Source organism: Phalangium opilio, unplaced genomic scaffold (genome assembly GCF_054372755.1).
Source record: "Phalangium opilio isolate 3A_F unplaced genomic scaffold, DU_Popi_V2 ptg000056l_1, whole genome shotgun sequence".
NCBI lineage: Eukaryota > Metazoa > Arthropoda > Arachnida > Opiliones > Phalangiidae > Phalangium > Phalangium opilio.
In genome coordinates, this window is record NW_028324175.1 from 6,791,543 (window position 1) to 6,810,602 (window position 19,060).

General features: G+C 39.6%; 3 protein-coding genes across 4 annotated transcripts in view; 1 reads left to right on the forward strand and 2 right to left on the reverse strand.

Moving 5' to 3' along the window:
* Window positions 1–19,060, forward strand: part of LOC149668305 (DNA (cytosine-5)-methyltransferase 1.S-like) — a 168,715-nt gene that overhangs the window by 132,274 nt on the left and 17,381 nt on the right. The gene's annotated exons all lie outside the window — the stretch shown is intronic.
* Window positions 3,807–19,027, reverse strand: LOC149668311 (fatty acid hydroxylase domain-containing protein 2-like). 2 transcript variants are annotated; one of them, XM_089841215.1, is made up of 5 exons: window positions 18,882–19,027; window positions 18,546–18,634; window positions 17,753–18,025; window positions 16,652–17,692; window positions 3,807–4,860 (listed from the first exon to the last, which is right to left on the reverse strand). In XM_089841215.1, exons 3-4 carry the CDS (start codon window positions 17,917–17,919, stop codon window positions 17,473–17,475), a joined length of 387 nt encoding a protein of 128 aa, XP_089697341.1. In that variant the 5' UTR covers window positions 17,920–18,025; window positions 18,546–18,634; window positions 18,882–19,027; the 3' UTR covers window positions 3,807–4,860; window positions 16,652–17,472. The 2 variants fall into 2 exon arrangements, with proteins under 2 accessions (XP_089697341.1, XP_089697342.1); XM_089841216.1 differs by lacking the exon at window positions 3,807–4,860 and adding an exon at window positions 8,355–8,598.
* LOC149668312 (uncharacterized) lies at window positions 9,255–12,560 on the reverse strand. The gene has a single exon (XM_089841270.1). The coding sequence runs from the start codon at window positions 12,558–12,560 to the stop codon at window positions 9,255–9,257; it is 3,306 nt and encodes a 1,101-aa protein (XP_089697396.1).

Genomic DNA, 19,060 nt, shown 5'->3' on the forward strand with positions numbered 1-19,060 from the left:
TTAATCGATATTTTCAAAGCCATAAAAACCCCACCAGTTCCTTCTTCCTAGCCACGATATATCTAAAAATATAACCCAACCCAACCTAACCTATAATATGAAGGGTAAAATATAGAAAAACAAGGAAAATATATATTTTAAATTTTAATTAATTTACGCATCATAACTTTAACAAATTATTCTATAATTAACCTTGAATAAATGATATTTATTGATAAAACTGTATTTTGAATGTGCGAGCTAAAATTTAGCCGTTTTTACCCTGATAACGTAGGCTTTGGTAGTGCGTAACACACTCCCAAGTCTTACCGCTGTTCTGGTAGCCATATTGGGTGGTCTCAGCTTCGTTCTCGCTTTAATCCCACCAATATGGCAGCGTAAATTTTGTCACGAGACTCGGCTCCTCCTCCAACTGAAAGCTCCCAATTTAGTTATTTTAGTTTCTTTCTAACCAAATGAGAGTCGCGCTTTCAGCCATTCATGTTTTAAGCGTCAACTCCTAACATTCCGACCTAGTTAGATCGTGGAACCCCCTTTAACTATTAAAGTTTGCGTAAGGAGAAAACAGCAACGTTTCCGTTAATTGGAAAGTAAATCCGCGCAATGAGATTTATCAACTGGATTCCAACGATTGCCTCATTCCCGGGACGCAGTATGTTTTTGGTAAGCGTGGCTTGGATGGTAAGCGAGGGAGGGACTCGTTTTTGACGATAAAACTCTGTCAGATCGCGCCTTCTCCGACGTGGAAAGCAACGTGGACGTTTATAATGAGTTGTGCAAAGACGTGGTCAACTCCGTCTTCAACGGAATCCACGGAACTATCTTCGCGTACGGACAAACTTCGTCCGGGAAAACGTTCACGATGAGCGGCGATATTTTAAATTTTAAATTAGATTTTAAATTTTAAATTAGATTTTAAATTAAATTTTAAATTGAGTTATTTCAAACATGGGCCCACGCTTTCCTTCAAGAACCTAGTTATAGGCCAGTTCAGGAAGGCTTTAAATTTACAGTTCCATTTTTAATTAAATTTTAAACTTTTGTAAAAATTAATATTGGTTTTATTTTTCCAAACAATAAATTATCTAACTTGTTTCCATAACTTCTCGCTTGATTGATTTTATGAAAATGCTCTAAACCATAGACATTATAACATACTATTTAAGCCTAAACTATTGGGGAAGGCGGCGCTTGAACGTTTTTGTGAGGGATTTTTCGCTTCTTCTCCTTGGCGTGTGTGATGGGGTGGCGCCTTCTGTTGACGAGCGAAGGAGTCATTAAATAAAGCGCGGGAAATCCTGCATTTTTGAAAACGTATTTTTAGATTACCTTCGCCGCGTGTAGGGGCGCCACCAGTCTTTCACCCCCTCACACACGCCAAAGGGCGAATGCCTTAAAACCGTCATCTTTTCTCAACCCCTGCTGAAACTATTATTATTATCCACCGCCAAATTCTAGATAACGGGAATTGTTCCGAGTTGTTAAACCTAATTTACTTCAATTTCGTCTAATTAGATTAATTTTAATCAAAAAATTATAATTACATTACCAGTTACCATTCACGCGGCTTAAGGCGATCGGTACAGTTTTTCTCACGCTGCTTCTTCCGCTTCGAAACTGAAAGCCCATAGCCAACTCGCCAGGGCCGGAAATAAGCACAGGACACTGGACATTGTCCAATAAAATTTTAAAATGTCCCATAATTTTTTCAAAAACTAAGGGGGTCACTGGACAGTTTGACCAATAAATTTTCACAAGTTTTGATAGCTTGACTATGATGATGCGACACAATTTTTGCACACTCCAGTGGACAATGTCCTATAAATTTTCCAGTCAAACAGGGGGGGCACTGGACACATGTCCTATAAGAAATTTTTCTTATTTCCGGCCCTGCAACTCGCTCGAGGCTCTGCATCACGACGCGAGCGCGGATCGAGTGGGCTATGGTTTAGGAAACGTGTCTCTTTGGGAGTTTGGGGGCTCGAGTTGGCAATTTGTATTTTTCCAGTTCTTGTTATGGAATTAACTTTATTATAATATTAATTAATTATCACGAAGATCGAACCATCTTCGCCTTTTATTCAGTTTTCGTAGGTGCAACGTTTGTTTGTTTGTTAAAAAGCCTGGCGCGACTTTCGAACGCGCCGCGGTCACTTCACTCGCAGTCCATAAGCCTTGGCTTAAAGTTGACGCGTCAAATATAACTGTATTTCATTTAGATTTCGGTAATAAACCGGAAGTGTTCAGCCGTTGGTTTAAAGTGTTATTGCCATAATTTTCGTCATCCACAAACTTCAAATGCTTCTAGTTTATTATCTAATCAAAGTATTGTAGGGTTTGGAAAAGACCTAGTTCAAATTTTGCTTCGCTTGATGACGTAGTAAAGAGAAATTTTCTCTCTTGATGTCGCTGTCGTGACGCCTCTTTGTGTCTCAGCGCCGCGTTAACCCTATATTATTCAGATTCGCGCCCCGGCATTAGTAGAGTCGGGAGTCTTGGGCGCTTGGCTTTTCCGCGAGATGCCGTGAGTAACGTAGCAAGGAGAAAAACCTGCCAAAAATCTCCGCAAATTTGCTTTTGCCTCCCAAAGTTCAAGATTTTGAAGTGTTTCTTCTGTGTTTTCTCTCATATTTAAATATTTATCAAATATATTTTTGGAATCAGAAGAGTTTAAACTCTCAAAAAAGTAAGGTTTTCTTTAGATTTGAGATAATTTTTAAATCGGGTCGCTATTCCTTTAAGCGAAACAACGTGATGAATAAATATTTCAGAATGTGATTATAGTCAGAAGTAAGATAAGGCACTAGAAGTAAAGAGCTCTAGCATTGGTGGTAATAGATCCTGAGGATTTTATTCGCCGTTTCCATCCCTGCGCCTACACTAGACTGAGAAACAAAATTGGTCGAGTTCCAAAACAATTCCTACCCCCATTCCCCTCAACCTAAAGCCGGGGGTGTACACGGACGAAGCGGGTGCTTGAATCTAGTTCGGCTCCCATCTACCGCCACCCGAGAGAGAGTCTCACTTTTTGGAGGGAAAACTCAGTAACCTCTAACAGAGGGCCAACCGTTGCTGTCTTATCAAGAATATTCACTTTCGCCAAGTGAAGAATTTTAGTAAACTCGATACTTCAAGTCCCCTATCTTACTTCTGTTATAGTTTATTCGCATCTAAGTTTGAACGTTTCTTTCTCCTTAAGCATTAACAATAATTTTTACAGAATTTAAATAAATCTTATATTGAATGTATTTAATTGCGATGGTACGGAGGCCAATTCTTCCTAACCATTGAACGAACCAATCTTGACCCTTAATTCAAGTACTCAACTCTTATTTAAGCTGTAAACGTCTCGTTTCAATTTTGCGTTGTATCAAAAGTAGATAGGGGGAAAGTGAAGCTCGAGGATGGTTCCCCACCTTTGACTGTGGGTTTCCTCTAAGTTTAGAAGCTCTCTCTCCTCTCCCTTACCCCCTATGCGAGTTAGCCAATGACGTTTGAGAAAACACCCCAACCCTTTATCGATTTTTTTAGAGGTAGTTCATAGCGAGAGAGAGAATTTAGAAGGGGAGTGGAAGGGGTGGTTTGGAATGTAGCGCAACGTCGTCTGCTAAACGTTATCTAGGCAGGTCGATTTCCGGTATGATGCGTTTGTAACAGAGATATTTTAGAACACGTGACCGGAAACTCGCCTACCTCAAAAAGCTCAACGCGACATCTTGTTTGGGCGTCATCACGTTTAATAGAGTCAAAGGGGGGCCTTCCACTCCCTTTCAAAATTCTCTCTGATAGCGACGGCAGCGCCCCGGGACAGTAGCCGGTGAAATTGTCTGCTCTAAAGGAAAATTCAAATCAACCAAGTGTTACATCGTTTAAAAATTCGGGGCGCTGATTTTTATCCTTTAATAGTCCATGCAAAAAGAAATGCAGAATAACCACCACTATCTTCTTCATGTTTTGACTTAAGAAGATCACAAATCATATCATATAACAGTTCATTCATGGATCCATTACCTTTCATACAGTTAAATATTCTAATTCTACTTCCAGTATCGTCCGTGGTAAAAAGATCGTCTTTTATTAATTTTAACGTTTCCACTCACAGATGTTGCTTTACCCTATATCCGTATGCAATCTTGTTAAGCCTTAGCTAGTAGGAGTCCTTTTAAAACTGTTTACAGAACTATTTTTCAGTTGCAAATAGGCACTGGCAATGTGCAATGCCTCTCCTACGCGAGGGGGTAGGAACTGTGAGAGAGAGGAAAGGGGGTTTCTAGGTTTTCATGGCGCGGGGATCTTCCAAGTGCTTTACTTTCCCCCCTATCTACTTTTGGTTGTATCTAAAATTGTTCTTGGTCTCGTCAGGGATAGATTTATTTTTTTTAAGACGGAATGCACAACATCTGGCCTTTACTTCAGTCCGACTCATAGCCGAGTATATAGCCCCTTCCTTCAACACGTAACCAAAAAATTAAATTACCTTATTGGCTCACTAAAACTACGTATTGGTGACGTTGCTGACAAGGAGGGCCAAAAATACGTAATTCCTGTTTACCTCTGTCGCTATGACTACGACCCGTCTTGCGTTGTACCATAGCCCACTCGATCACGCGCGTCACGACTCAAGCTGCAAGCAGCGCAGCGCCCGGGAGACCAAATTGTCGCGGACCGATCGCTGCATACTTCTTAATCCTAATGATGGGAGTAATACCAAAAATCGCTTTCTGCGAAAACGTTAGCTCCGATTTGCCATTTTCGAACGCGGTGAGGGACACAGACACGTCCAGTGTAGTACCTCCCCGTGACGTTATCGCCGCTCGGAAAGGTTAAAAGAAGTGACATCCTAACCAAAACACTTAAGTGCTAAAATATGAAAATCTTCGTTTAGTAGCTGCTAAACCGTATAAGTTCTCAGATTTCATGTACAACCATGTCCCATATAAATAATTTTTAGTTTTATACACTTTATATAAAACATACTGTCACTGGCTATAGCACAGAAAAATTGAGATAATAATAACAAAGTAAACATTATTATATCCAAGTGGAGATATTTAAAACTTGCCTGTGAATAGGATCTCAGAACATTATACCGTGTAGCATGTCCAAAGTGAAGCTTGTCATATTTTTCATGTTTTTGTTTTAGTACGGATAACTAGTTTAGAAGTTAATTTAACCAGAAGTATATAATACTTCTCTTCGAGTGAAGTATACCACATAGCGGGGTAAGTGTAACGTCACTCTTCCCAACATCGGAACATTTAGTGCAAGGTTACTAAACCGAATCACATACACGATAAAAAGTTCCCTCATCATTACTCTATTAGCGTTTAAATATTTGGCAAGACGCGCTTGTGGATTTTGTCCCACGTCAAGACGAGGTTTGTGGAATGATTGCTGGGGATTTAGGGCCAAAGAACGATAGAATTCACTTTACAGTGCGATGCCCATTTGTAGTTTGATGAGCGGGAACGCAAACTAAAAGGGGGGGCCTGGGAAGAATGACGTTACATAACTAAAGCATTAAGAGGATACAGAGTGTCATCCTTCTTCTATCATCCCCTTCTGATTTAACTTAAAATTATGATACTCTTTAGGCTTCTTTAATTGTAACTTACAAAATATCAATTTACAGCTAAGCGACTGCAAGACGCTATCTGTACTACATGTTGTGTTGTTAAATTATAAGACTACTTTGCCGAAACCCATAACCATAAACTTTCAAGTTAGAAAGCTGTTGCTATATGCCTTATTGGTATATGACTTTCTACTTTATGATCAATTCAATAATATTCATGCCTGCTCTATCGTCCACAGCAAAGAAACAACTCGAAAAAAGTCAAAGTTATTCCGGGGCACAGGGTGATTCCCGTGAGGAACAAAACTTAAACCTCCGTTTATAATTTACTGATTCATGGTTTTGGAGAATAAGGGACTGAATGCATTTTTAGAGAAGGTTTAATTTGTAAAACTACCGCTCTACATTTTCTTTTTGCCTTTTACTGTTTAAAGTCTAGTTGAAGATAACATTTTTTTAAGTATTATATTTATATTTTCACAAACACTATCCACTAAAATTAAATAAAGTCGATGTCTGACCGGGCCCCCGAGAGGTACGGGCCCCGGGAAAATGGACCGAATTGCCCCCCTCTCTCGACGGCCGTGACTCTTTGGGCGTGACGTCATGATGCTCATCGGATGCCCATCAGAAAAATCAGCTGTGAGGTTTTTTCGATGAGCATCAGATTCATGACGTAAATTTCGTCATTTTGCAAAGCAATGTACTATTTCGGTAATAAAAGATTTATGACAGAGTTTTAAGAGGTAGGCGTTTCGATTTAATTGATGAATTGAAGTACAATATCTTTGTAAATAGTTCGGTTTTATTATTTAAGCCTCTGCCATAACGTCATCATAATATCGTCGCCATTTTGAAAAGCATGGATTTCACAAAATTGTGCAGTTCAACAACTGCAACGTCATCATGACGTCAAAAGAATACATTTTCCCAAACATCGATGTTTTTCCTGATGAGTGTTACTGAACGCAGCCCAAAGTAAACCTCTCCGAATCGAGACGCAATTAAAGAGGTCTTTCTTAAATAATTAAAATTTATATTATTTTAATCGTCATTAATTTAGCTTAGCTCTATTTAAAACGTTTTAAGAAACTTTATTCCTAGAACAATTTTAAACATAGCTATTGTTGAGGTTTGAATTCAAGCCTATGCCTCTTAACAATTTTTTATTTAGGGTATATTCACTATAGAGCTATTTCTATTCGGGGGGAAAGGAGAGCTTTTGAGGCGGGGTTTCGCCAGTCCCCGCCCAGGCGGCATATTGTGCGGGAAATTTAGCATAGAGTTCTTCAGTGGCCCGCACGGAGGGAGGGTGAAAACCGGCTCCGTTTATTGGCAGGCCCAACTGTGACGTTTCCCCCCCTTCAACTGATATAGCTCTATAAACATGAATCTATATAACTATGAATATACAGCTGCGTTACGCTGTCTAACCTCTCGATAAGGTTTGGGCGGGGCTTAGCGAAAGGAGACATCAGTCACGTGTCTGCTAGTGTTAGGAGCGGGAGAAGGAAGGGGGAGTCCGGGGCAGACTTAGAAATAAGGATAATTTTTAAACTAGTCCTTGGGACCAGTGACCCCTTTAGTGTCCTAAATAATAAACTGGTCTCTGAAGTGGTCCCAGCCTTTGTTGTCCTATAGATTTGCAATTAATAAACTGGTCCCGAGGACCAATAACCCCCACTTTTTGAATTAAAAAACTAGTCCAAGCAATTAATAAACTGGTTTTTGGACCAGTGGACGCGTCCTATTTCTAGGTCTGGTCCGGGGTTGTGTAAATTCGAAACGTCACTTCCTCTTGTCTCGTGATTGGCTATTAGAACTACGCAAAACGCGTCAAAGCTAGGAGGGTAACACCCAAACCAAATCGACATGATAGAAGGGGCATATGACAGAGCTGTATATTCACAGTTATATAGATTCATGCTATAAATGATAGAAGAGCCGCAATTGCGTGAACCTTTGGGAGAGTTGCCATTGGGAGGCTAGACGTTTCTCGTAACTAGGGGTGTGCGAATGCCACTTTTTGGTTACCGAACCGGTTATCGAATACTAAAAAATTTTCCTTATCAAATACCGAATCGAATAGTTTATTCCAAATCGAATACCGAATAGTTAGGCCTTGGTAAATATTTTACTAACCGATTAATCGCGAATAGTTAACCCTAATACTCGCGAATACTAGGCTTAACTATTCGCGATTAATCGGGTGGTAACCCTTATATTCGCAAATAGTTAATACAAAGCAATGAGAAAAACATTTAGAAGCTCCAAAATTTCAAAATACCTCTCCTCATTGGTGGCCAAGTATTTTTTAAACTTTTCCTAGGCACTTGATTGTAGTTTTTGATGGAGGACAAATAAAATCGGGATGATATTTTTTAAAATAAGGTGGGTCTCTCTAGTGCCAAGGACCTAAATTTATGGTAGTCGAACTTTAACCGAATAGTCAGTTCGGTATTCGATATTCGAATCGAATAGTGAAATGGGCTTATCGAATACCGAATTGAATAATTCGGTTCGGTATTTGATCGAATTATTCGATTGAAACGGTTAACCGCACACCTCTACTCGTAACCCTAGCCGATCTCCGCGTACTTCTTATTCCTAACGATGATGATGGAGCAGAAGATTATATTGCTATCCGCGAGGTGCGAACACGTTAGCTCCGTTTTGCCAAATGCGAACGCGGTAACACAGATACGTCCAGTGTAATTCCTCTCCGTGACGTCACCGTCACTCGGAGAGGTTAAAAGCAGTTCAGATTAACAACCAATAGTAAACGAAATTATCACAACTTTATTTTTTTACATTTGACTTGGAACTATTCAAGTTTACAATTTTTAATAAATTAAAATTTTTTAAAAATTAAAATTAACATTAACAGATAACCAAATAAGCGTGGTCTCTTATTAAACTTTTTCCAGAAACTAAAACTTTTTAATTTATTCATTGCAAGTTAACGACATTAAAATTTCTTGGCATATGGCTTTGGCCAGGGGTGGGGGAACAGCATTTCCAATCTATAAAATTATCCAAACAACATTAGAAATAATAATAATAATTAAAAGTTCAAATAAATGCAAATATCAAATTACCAAAAGTATAAAGATATGAAAACAAAAAGTACACTTCATAAATAATTCCCCGCCTTTGGCTGTAGACGGAATGTAATCTGAGAAGCAAACTACCTCAAGCTCAACCGCCTACAGGAACTAACCAATCAGGGAAGAGCTTTTCTGACGCGGTCATAGGTTTATAGAAAGCAGTACATGATGCTGGCCATCCAAACGTTATTTTTTGATACTCCTTTATGAGCTTATTCACGGCTTGTTCCCTGTGCCACGGTGGAGAAGGTAATCATACGCAGAGGGTGTAATAATTTGAGAAAATAACGATACTGAATTTTAAGTTAAAATCAAGTTTATTTACTGACCGAAGTCAATCGTTATAAAAAAGTTCAAGTTAAAATCAAGACAAATGCAAGACTAGCTTATCAAAACTTCGAATCTTAAATTACAGTTCGGTTACAATCTCTTATCTTATCGCATATATTTTAACATTGGTTTTTTAAGCTATACTAAGACACTTTAGGCCTAAAATCTATTTTTTCCGATTACTAGTTTTTTAGTCTATTTTCTACAATCACCCCGCCGATGGCGAATTAGTGAGTCCATCTTTAATTGATCTCCAGAGGACATATCAGGTCAATTGGTCTTTTGAGAATGACTTGTGATGGGAGCCGAATGGAGCACGAACGTAGTTTCCCATCTCGACCTTCGAATACTTCTTCGATGCGAACCATCTTCCACATATGTCGAGGAAGGTTGTCATCCTTTAGTAAGGCCAATTCTCCTGGTTTGACGTTGAGTGAAGAAGTCTTTTGGGATACTTGATGGGCGGATCTCAATTCCAATATATACTCCTTCCGCCACCGCTTCCAGAAATGATCAAGTAGCCGTTGTTGAAGTTTCCATCGCCGCCTTAATTCATCCTTCAATTCCTTGCTATTCAACTTGGGATCAGGAGGCAAAGAGGTTACACGGTGACCAGTGAGAAAGTGACTTGGCGTTAGTGGTTCTTCGTCGTACTCTTCGCCAACATAAGTTATTGGACGAGAATTTAGAACTGCTTCTACTTCTGTTAAAACTGTCGTCAATTCCTCGAATGATAAGAACGATCGGCCGAGTATCTTCTTTAGACAGGATTTCGTGGATCTGACTAAACGCTCGTAGAACCCGCCCCACCATGCGGCGCGTTCTACAATGTACTTCCAGACAACTCCTTGTTGTCCGAAGAACTCCTTCACTTCATCATTATTAATTCGTTTCCACAGCAACTGCAATTCTCGATCTGCTCGTTTGAATGTCAATGCATTGTCGCTGTAGACGACTTTGATCATTCCTCTTCGGGAGATAAACCTTCGAAAAGCCAGGAGGAACGACTTAGTCGACAGGTCCGACACCATCTCAAGATGCAACGCTCGCGTGACTCCACAAGTGAATAACGCTATATAAGATTTTTGTCTTTCATTTGCGCCTTTGGTAAATATAGGTCCTGCAAAGTCAAGACCTGTGACTTCAAATGGTTCCGCTTGTCGAACTCGGTCAGCTGGTAATGGTGCGGTTTCTTCTTTAGTCGGTTTAACCCTGAGCTTCTTACATATGAGACATCTACCGATTCTCTTCTTAACTTGCTGTCTGGCCTTTAAGATCCAAAACCTTTTCCGAATTTTGGCCATGGTGGAAGATGTTCCCAGATGTAATACTTTTTCGTGGGCGTAATCGATTTGCAACAACGAAAATTTATGTCCGTCGGGTAATATGATGGGATGTTTTTCATCATAAGAAAATGTAGAACATTGTAGGCGTCCCCCAATTCTGATTATTCCATCGTCATCGAGAATTGGGTTATACTTCAAAATAGTTGAGTTTTCTGCTAATCTCTGTTTGAGTTTTAGGCTATTTAGTTCTTCGGGAAAACTCTGCTGTTGGGTTAATCTGATCCAATATAGTTCTGAGGTTTTCAATTCTTCGGCGGTTAGGACTCCGGAAGTTCTTGTTTCAGGAGTTTTCTTCAGATTAGAGACGTATCTTATGACCCAAGCAGTGACTCTTAGAACCCTTGAAATGGCACTGAAGTTGTCCAGTGTAAGCATGGGTTCGAATTTTCTAACGTTGCAAAGATTTTGAGCAGTCGTTGTTTGCTTGGCTCTTAATTCTTCGCGTACGTCATCTTCTTCAATTACTGGTGTGTTTTTTGGCCAGTAAATTTCAGGCAGGCTGAGCCATGGAGGTCCTCTCCACCAATTGAAGTTCCTTGTCAGTTCATTGGCTGCTTGTCCTCTGCTGAGATAGTCTGCTGGATTTTCAAGGCCTGGACAATGATTCCATGATTGTGGCTCGCTCAGTTGTTGAATCTCGACGACTCGATTATTTACAAAGGGCTTCCAACGACTGGCTTGGCCTTTAATCCAATGAATTGTGATATCCGAGTCACTCCAGTAGTATATTTTTGGGTTCTTGTCCTTAAAATTATTTCGTATACGATGAGTGAATCTAGCACCAACAAGGGCGCCCATTAATTCGAGTCTCGGAATTGTAAGTTGTTTGATAGGGGCCACACGGCTTCTGGATCCAATGAGGCTAACAGTGATCAATCCATCCTTTGACATACTTCGCACATATAAACACGCTCCGTAAGCCCTTTGACTTGCGTCAGTGAAGCAGTGAAGTTGAACCGAAGCTTCCAAAATTGAAACGCTAGATGGTAGGTAACTCCTAGGGATTGTAAGTTCATTTAAGGTCGGCAAATCGCTGCACCATGATTTCCAACGACGAGTTAACTCGGATGGCAATTCTTCGTCCCAAGAGCACCCTTTCTCCCAAATGGCTTGAAACAAGATCTTGACAGTTATCGTGAAGGGCATTACGAGGCCAAGTGGGTCGAAGATTCTGGCGGAGGCGCTAAGTATGCACCTCTTTGTATCTTTAAGTGATGATATATATTCCAAAAGGCCTTCGACCTTAAAGAAGAAAACGTCCTTTTTCTTATCCCATGAGAGACCCAAAACCTTCAAAGCGCAAGGTGAAGCAAAGGAAATATCTTCTGTTGTCGGTTCAATCCATCCTTCCTTCCTCCATCGATCTTCAAGGTCTCTCGAGTTGCTTTGCCATTTTCTAAGCGACATATTGGCGTCCTTTAGGATTGCCTTGGCTTGTTTAGATTCTTCGAATGCGTCGTTATCGCTATGAGCTCCGGATATGAGGTCGTCCACGTATAAATCTTCGTTCAGCTTCTTGCAAGTAGTTTCATATTGACCTTCATATTTCTTCACATGATATCTTACGGTGGCAGACAGTAGGAATGGACTAGATGTCAGGCCAAAAAGTACTCTTGTAAAACAGTAGGTTTTGATTTCCATATCCTTCTCTGGCATTAATGGGTTCTTTGACCATAAGAATCTGACTGAGTTTCGGTCTTCCTGATTTAGCGAAATTTGCAAAAAGGCTTGTGCAACGTCCGACATATATGCAACCTTGTACTTCCGAAACCTCACAAGCACGTCTAACAGGTCAGGGTTCAAGTTTGGACCGGATAAGAGGCATTCGTTTAAGGAAGGATTTCCAACATCGTGAGCTGAGCCATCAAAAACTATTCGGACTTTAGTGGTCGTCCTTTCACTTTTAATCACCGGTTGGTGAGGAAGGTAGAATAGTCTTGGTGTTCTTGAATCGTTTCCTGAGCTTGTGACTTCTTTGATGATACCTTTATCTTCATATTCTTGGATGATTGACTGGTAATTGCTATATAGCAAAGGATCCCGACGAAATCTTCTCGTTAAACTCAAGAATCTCCTTTTTGCTCCAGAATAATTGCTGGTAAGTTCAAGGTGTTCATCTCTCCAAGGTAGTGAAACTTGATATCGTTGGTTTACGAATTGAATTCCTTGTTCGAACTTCCGTAAAGCTTCTTGATGTTCCATGGATGATTGATTTCCATGGATGATTGATTTCCACTTTCCACTATGCCCAAGGACTCGATTTCCCAATGCGACCGAAGAATTTTATTGAGTTCTTCTTCTTGACTTACGACATTAGTGATTAATGTAGTAGATAATCCCGACGAAACTTGCATACTCAGTATAGATACAGGACCGTGTATCAACCAACCAAATTCGCTCTCAATAGATACCAAGTTCTCGTTCAGCCGTTCAATGTTTCCGTTTAGAAGGTTCCAATAATACTCTGTATACCAATGAGGATGTGAATTTCATCACTGCAATCTTCGCCATTTGGTATTTGATCCGCGAACCGTAGACTCCTTTGTCCAATTTCCTTTCCTATGACATTTCCAGGTACTTCGATTTTTGCCGTAGTGATTTCTTCAGACTCTACTGCTTCCAGCTTTATAACTTTTTCATTATAAAGACTCTTGATCGTGACTTCCACCCTTCGACAATGCATGGGTTTGGGGCTTTCGTTTCCAAACACATGGACTTGAAGAAGTTCTTCTCCAACAACGGTAAAGTTGAGATCATGGGAGGTACTGCGTTTGATGAACGTACGTTGGCTGCCTCCGTCTAGAACTACTCGTATTAATTTCTCCCTTGTTCCGTTCTGAAGTCTTACTACGGCCGTTTGGAGTAAGATAGTATTCGCTCTTCGGGTACAGGATGATGCTGAGAGTTGTACCGTCATGTCTTTTGTTGTGTCTTCATTATTACCGTCCCTTTGGCCACAGACAGATATGTGATGTCTTTTTTGGCAGTGCGAACAAGCGAGTTTAACCCTGCAATCCCTTGCCAGATGTCGACCAGAGACGCAGACATAGCAACGGCCTTTCTTGAGTAAAATGGTTTTCCGTTTTTCGACCGTCTGATATTTCTCGCAGTTCTCCGAGCGGTGTGTGGCTTCTTCGCAGAACATGCAGGTTTCGGGTGTTTTTGAGAGAGTGTGTAAAGCAGCTGCAGAATGTTCTGATGGTGGTTTGAATCTCGGTGGGTAATCAAACTTATTACCAGTCTTGAATGGCTTGTGATCTGGAGGTCTATTGTTTCTTCGAGTTTCTTCTGGTTCGTGGAGTCTTCGTACAGATCTTGTGTAAGACAAGGACCTTTCCCTACTCTCCACTTCGTGACGTATGAATGCCAACAATTGATTGACGTCCTCAGCCTCTTCTGATGATGGTTTTTGCCTGCAGTATTCCAAAGCGATATCCGGTGGAACTAACTTCAGGATATTAGAGCTAATTACTCCTGCGTACTTTCCAGTGGCTTCACCCAAATTTATGAGACTTCTGACTTCGATCTCGCAATGGTCGTACAACCTTCGAAGCGCAGCTAAGTCCGATGATCTTCTTACCGGGGACATGTCTAGAAGCCTGTTAGTGTGTGTGTTTCGGATAACATCCTTCATTCCAAATCGCTCCTTGAGGTTCTTGATTGCCAAAAAATAATTTTCTTCGCTCAAGGTTAATCCTGTTATAGAGTTAAGAGCCGTTCCTCCAAGATAAGATTTCAGGTACACGAACTTGTCAATGCTTCCCAGTGATTCGTCTTTATGGATTGCAACTTCGAACTGCGGCCAGAACTGCATCCACTGGCTTACTTCTCCATAAAACTTTCCAAGTTCCAGCTTAGGGAGTCTTGTCCTCGCGACGGGTCGTCTTACATCTTCATTACCCAAAACTGTGTCACTACTTGCCGTGCTACTTAGTCTTCGTCTACTGCGAGCTTCCGGTTGAAGGTTCCATTTAATCTTCGCCTTAGTCTTGATAACGTCTGTTTCATATACTTCAGATGCCAGTATGTCCGATTCTAGTTCTTCGTCATCGAGTTCGTTTTCGATAATGGCATTCAAATCCTTTAGTACCTTGTCTTTAGCGGCAATTTGTTCCAAAAGGCCGTCTAAGATCTCCGTCGAGGTTTCCTGTTCGTCGTCAATGATTTTCTCTATCTTGTTAATTAACTTCGACAACTGTTGCCTATGGACTGTCCGTTTCTTCTTATTTCGCTCGAATTGTCTCGCCGTTGATTCCGCCATTTAAATTCAGTACGTCCGGAAGGTTCTCGAATTTCTAAACCCTTATTCTGGTCCGTTACTTTATAACTAGCCTTATAAGTTGCCGGGTTTCGGCACCATTTAATAATTTGAGAAAATAACGATACTGAATTTTAAGTTAAAATCAAGTTTATTTACTGACCGAAGTCAATCGTTATAAAAAAGTTCAAGTTAAAATCAAGACAAATGCAAGACTAGCTTATCAAAACTTCGAATCTTAAATTACAGTTCGGTTACAATCTCTTATCTTATCGCATATATTTTAACATTGGTTTTTTAAGCTATACTAAGACACTTTAGGCCTAAAATCTATTTTTTCCGATTACTAGTTTTTTAGTCTATTTTCTACAGAGGGGCCTTCAACACTATTCCGGCATAAAGGAGGCCGACGGCACGAGCAAGTTTCAATTAACGAAGTGTACTTTTTGTTTTCAAATCTATATACTTTTGAAATTACTAATCGTACTCAAGCCATAAATCATGGCCGACTGTGAAATTTATCGTCTTTTTGCTAGTAGGAGGCTTGTCAGCTTCGCTAGTCACAACATTCCCCCCAACAAATAACGTGCGCTACCAACACAGATTTGACAATGTTTTAACTATGGGGACATTGATTTATAAGCATTTTTAACTTATTTAGAAATATTTTCGTCATTCAATTTTACATGAAAAGTCACTCTAATTTACATTTAGCGTCCCATTTCATAATTTTCTGGTCACTATTTGACGAATAGTCAAGACTGAAAGTTGACGTATTTGGAGAAGATGAATCAGACTGCCTTGGTCAACATTGAATAGTAAAAGCCGTAGAGTATCAATTTTCTGCACGTTTAAAGCAATGCCGGCATTCGAAAATAATCGCCGGAAAATTGTAAATTGAAACTTAAATAAAATCAAATTTAAAATCCAGCTTCAAAAAGATTAGCTAAGTATATTTAAAATGCTCCGAAACCAAGTTCACTTTCAAAAAATTGTCACCATTACGAGAAAATGTGGGTTTGTAAGGGCGAAAGTCAGGACTTGTAACGCTTAAAGGGTCAGTAAAGAAGTCGGCGGACCGTTGAAGTTTTTTTTTAAAAAGTCGTTATTGACGTCACAACACCTCCCCCCCAAAGGGTTTGCAAAACGAAAGTATTTTGTATTGTTCAGCATTATCCTGCAAGTGATAAAATAGGGCCAATCACAGCACCTTTGTAAAAAAAATTCTCAAGGGTCCGCCTATTCTTCACAGTGCCTTTAAGTCCGCTTCTCGATTTTACCGTAACGGCTCTACAAAGACACCAAGTCTCGAGTCTACTATCAAAGTCGGCAAGGTCCTTAACAGTGCCATTATAAGACAGTTAGTTAAAAATCAAAAAATTATTTAATAGGTTTTTTCACGTTACCCAGGGCTGATACTCACTGATACGCTCAATTTCAATTGAATAAGTGAAAAATTAATTTAAAAATAGTAAACAAAAAGCGACTGAATAGGGATAGGGCAAACTAAGCTATTTAAAGGGCCACTTGAAATGATGTTTTCAGAGATGACTGATTTTCACAATTAAAGATATTTTAAAGGTCGGTGTCGTAATTACGCCCAATCTATGGGCTTAGATATTTCACGCAGTCAACGGAAAGGCACCTCATAAAAGGTCTACGGCGAAATTCAATTAAATCATTTTGGAGCACAACTCAGAATGCAAAGCAATTGTGGTCATTTTAAATCAAAACCAAAATATTCATTTGAATTGGATTGATTTTAAGTATTAAGTTAATATTCGCTGAGCGAGCTTCACGATTTTGGGGTTTGATCAACTGTGATCCAATGTTGGGACCGCCTTACAGCTGGGCAATTGAAATATATAACGTTTAATGTTGTGGTCGAGAAGATAAATAACACCGAAAGACAGAAAAATCTAAAAAAAAAGTGACTTTTAGCAACCGAATTTGAAAAAAGTGACTTAGTATCAGCCCTGCGTTACCACATACCCTATGCGCACCCTATGCGCACATTATTTAGAACAATACGTACCTGTCTGTGGCGCTCGAGAATATTTCCGCAGAATTGAAATCTATCTGGGAAGCCCTGAGACTGCGAACACTCTCTGACTCTGATCACTGGGGTGTAGTATGCAACCCTGATAGAATAAAGATTGAAATTAGAGGCGCAACTATGACCAACTAGCTTTTACCCGCGGCGTCGCTCGCGTGTAATAAGAACTTCCATCAAAATTATATTAACAATGGGTGGATTTTACTGATGACTGATTTTTTGTAGCACCCTAGGAGCGAGGGCACTCGGCGTTGCCCGTCGGGACATTTTTTATTATTTTTCACGCGAACATTATTCCATAAAGAAGGGTTATTAAATTTCTGGCCGCCATTTAAAAAGATGGCAACAAATCGAACCCAAAAGACCATTCAGCAAGTCTATAGGTTAAAGGAAACCAGTATACTAAATATTAGTGAAATCGGTTGAAACGCGCGGACTTTGTTGCATAGAGAAGATCTTTTACATTTCTGGGCGCCATTTTTTAAGATGGCGGCGGATCGGAAAAATCTTTCTTAGTACGCGCCTACTACTTATGAGTAACTTTCCTGAAAATTTTCAGCCTTCTAGCGCAAGCGGTTTTGGGCTGGGCGACGGGCGTTGATTATCAGTCAGTCAGGACTTTGATTTAGATATAGATAGATTTTTGAAAACTTTATGTAATACTTATCAAACAATTATAAAGCTTGGTTCCAATTTGGCAACGATGGAATATAGTCAATTACTTCCGTAATATAAATTGACTAAAATATAAAAGATTATCTCCAGGAATACAAATATTATTGAAAGATATCACTTTGCAATTATTTCAAAAACAAATTAAACCTTGAAATAAATGTTTGAACTTTATTCATTTTAATCGATACTTTAGTCTTCTTATTGAAGCCCTCGGGATAGAGTTGTCTAGGCGGTACTAAAGTCAACATTAGAATATGTCGATGATAAGCCGAGCTGGCTCGAAAACCAGAATCGGTTCCGTGTAAACGGTCCAACACACCCAGAGCTCCAAAATTTTGATTGAACCTAATAATTTATTCATAAATTAAATATAAAGAGATCGTAATTTATTCAGTCATTTATTACTTCAAATTGTGAAAATCGTGGGCTTCTGGAGATGGGAAAAATGGCAAATGAAAACCACTGTGAGAGTTTAGAGTAATAAATAACATTCCAGTGAACCATAGCCATATGACCCGAATGTGAGAGTCCATAATTAAAGGCCCCATATATCCTGGTAACATATTTGACATCAAATGCTCCACAGGATGACAATAAATCGCAGTTATTGATATGGGTGAAGTCCATGAGTGGTGCTGTTTGTGGATATGTTTATACACAAGTGGATGGTGCAATAACCTAATAAAACAATAGATATTTATGGACTAAAATTGAAACATTTTTACTTAATTTCCACGAGCTAAAAGGAACTAACTACCCTAATCCTGGAGCGTTGACCAAACCAAACCCGAGGGGGTAGACGCTTTGGATCTCTGTGTACTCCTGAGTTCAAAAAAGTTCAGCTTTGACAGTGCATTGAGTTCAAAGCCTTCGGAACTCACAGTTCAGCTTTGACAGTGCATTGAGTTCAAAGCCTTCGGAACTCACAGTTCAGCTTTGACAGTGCATTGAGTTCAAAGCCTTCGGAACTCACAGTTCAGCTTTGACAGTACATTGAGTTCAAGACATATTGTACACCTGAGTTCTCAAGTGTCTACCCCCTCGACCAAACCTAACCAGACCTAAGCGAAAGGAAAAACCTAATCTAGCCTGGCCTAAGTTTTACCAAACACTATCGACTTTAATTCCTTTCAAAAATATGCCCGATAAAGTAGGTGGAAAATGAAACAAGCTGTGATTTTCCGAACTTTTACCTCACCTAAAACCCCGTTTCTTGTACAAGAGTGAAGATCATAAACTCGAACAGCAATCTTAGTACAGGGAAATTAGCCGAAAATACGACCAAACCTAGAACAAATTAGTAACAAGCTAATCCAACGGTATTTGGAAGTACTAGCGGTGCTTATTAAGGGAAAAAAATTCCCCGGATTTCCGGTTGGTGGATGACCACCAAAAATGGCCGCCATCTTGGAAAATTTGGTTTATTGCGATTTACGGCCGAAAGGTAGGTCCAACATAAAAACATTCAATTTATGAAAGAAAGTTCTTCCAATTATCTACCTATTGGTTTTTGAATCAACTCTTTGCGACTTACCGTTCAAAAGTTAAGATTATTTTCTTGAGATACAAATTCGATTTTGATCACTTTGTATATAAAATCTACCATATATTTATGTGACAGAAGCCTTTTTCCTAATAAAAGTTAGGCCTAAGTAATTTTGAAGGTTTATAATCTTTGTGCACGTGCATATATACAAATGTTTTGCATGGTGT